We start from the raw sequence: 875 nt of genomic DNA on the forward strand, positions 1-875 counted from the left end.
GATATTATTATAAAATATTTAAATTTGAATTAAAAAAATAAAATTGAAAAAACATTAAAAATTCTTTCTTTTTTTTTTCTTTCTTTCTTTCTGTTCTGGGCCGGACTGAAAAAAAACAAACAAATCCTAACTCAAAGTCTAATACATTTTTACACATTGGAGCAAAACTAACACCTCCGTGCCACACTGCGCTGATCAATGCCGCCTGTCCTTACCCGTACTCCTCCAGGTTGAGCGTGTAAAGGATGAGCTCGGGCTTCCCCAAGGTGTTGTCCGTCTGCTCCTGGGTGGTAAAGTGGACACTCTTGGCCATCTCTGCCGCGTAACTGCCGGGTCTCTCGCCCTCGATCCACACCTCCAGGTGCATAGGTGTTTTCTTCTGCGTCTTGGACCAATAATGCACCGCCTGGGTCACATCAAAGCTCTTCCAGCCGGTCTCATGAATGGGGATCAGCCTGCAGACACGGGGTGGTAATTAATAAACAGGTGACACTTTCTTCCTCGAGTTCCACCGCGATCGAGACAACGTGGCATGGGATGACGCCTGAGTGGGAATCGAACCCTCACCTGGAGTCGACTAATGAAGTCCTGTTGGATCCGTTGGGCAACACCTCCACCCAGTAGATGCTGACGCGGGCGTTGTTGACGGCGCGGTGGTTCTTCCTCTCCACCGTGAACCGCTTGTGGTGGACGGCCCGCTGGTAGAGCTTCAGCTCCGCCATGGTCACCTCGCTGTTGTCCGGGATTCTCGACTCCATGTCGAACACCATGCGGTACCGAGCCGTGTCAGAGTACACGTACTCCCCGGAGATATCTGCAGCACAAAAAAAAAAAAAAAAAAAAATGGTTTTAAAATTTTCCCCTCTTTTTTGCAT

At 48.3% G+C, this 875-nt stretch overlaps 1 protein-coding gene across 1 annotated transcript in view; it reads right to left on the reverse strand.

Annotated features, from left to right (window-relative positions):
• Positions 1 to 119: 119 nt before the first annotated feature.
• The window catches only part of lft1 (lefty1), an 8,906-nt gene continuing 8,150 nt past the window's right edge, over positions 120 to 875 (reverse strand). The window contains exons 2-3 of the mRNA XM_008337174.2: positions 568 to 814; positions 120 to 455 (exon numbers count right to left, since the gene is read on the reverse strand). Of these exons, the coding sequence (XP_008335396.1) occupies positions 212 to 455; positions 568 to 814 (491 nt within the window). The 3' untranslated portion in view covers positions 120 to 211. The remainder of the gene's footprint in view (positions 456 to 567; positions 815 to 875) is intronic.

The sequence above is a fragment of the Cynoglossus semilaevis genome, unplaced genomic scaffold, assembly GCF_000523025.1.
Source record: "Cynoglossus semilaevis isolate Cse_v1.0 unplaced genomic scaffold, Cse_v1.0 scaffold419, whole genome shotgun sequence".
NCBI classification, from domain to species: Eukaryota; Metazoa; Chordata; class Actinopteri; order Pleuronectiformes; family Cynoglossidae; genus Cynoglossus; species Cynoglossus semilaevis.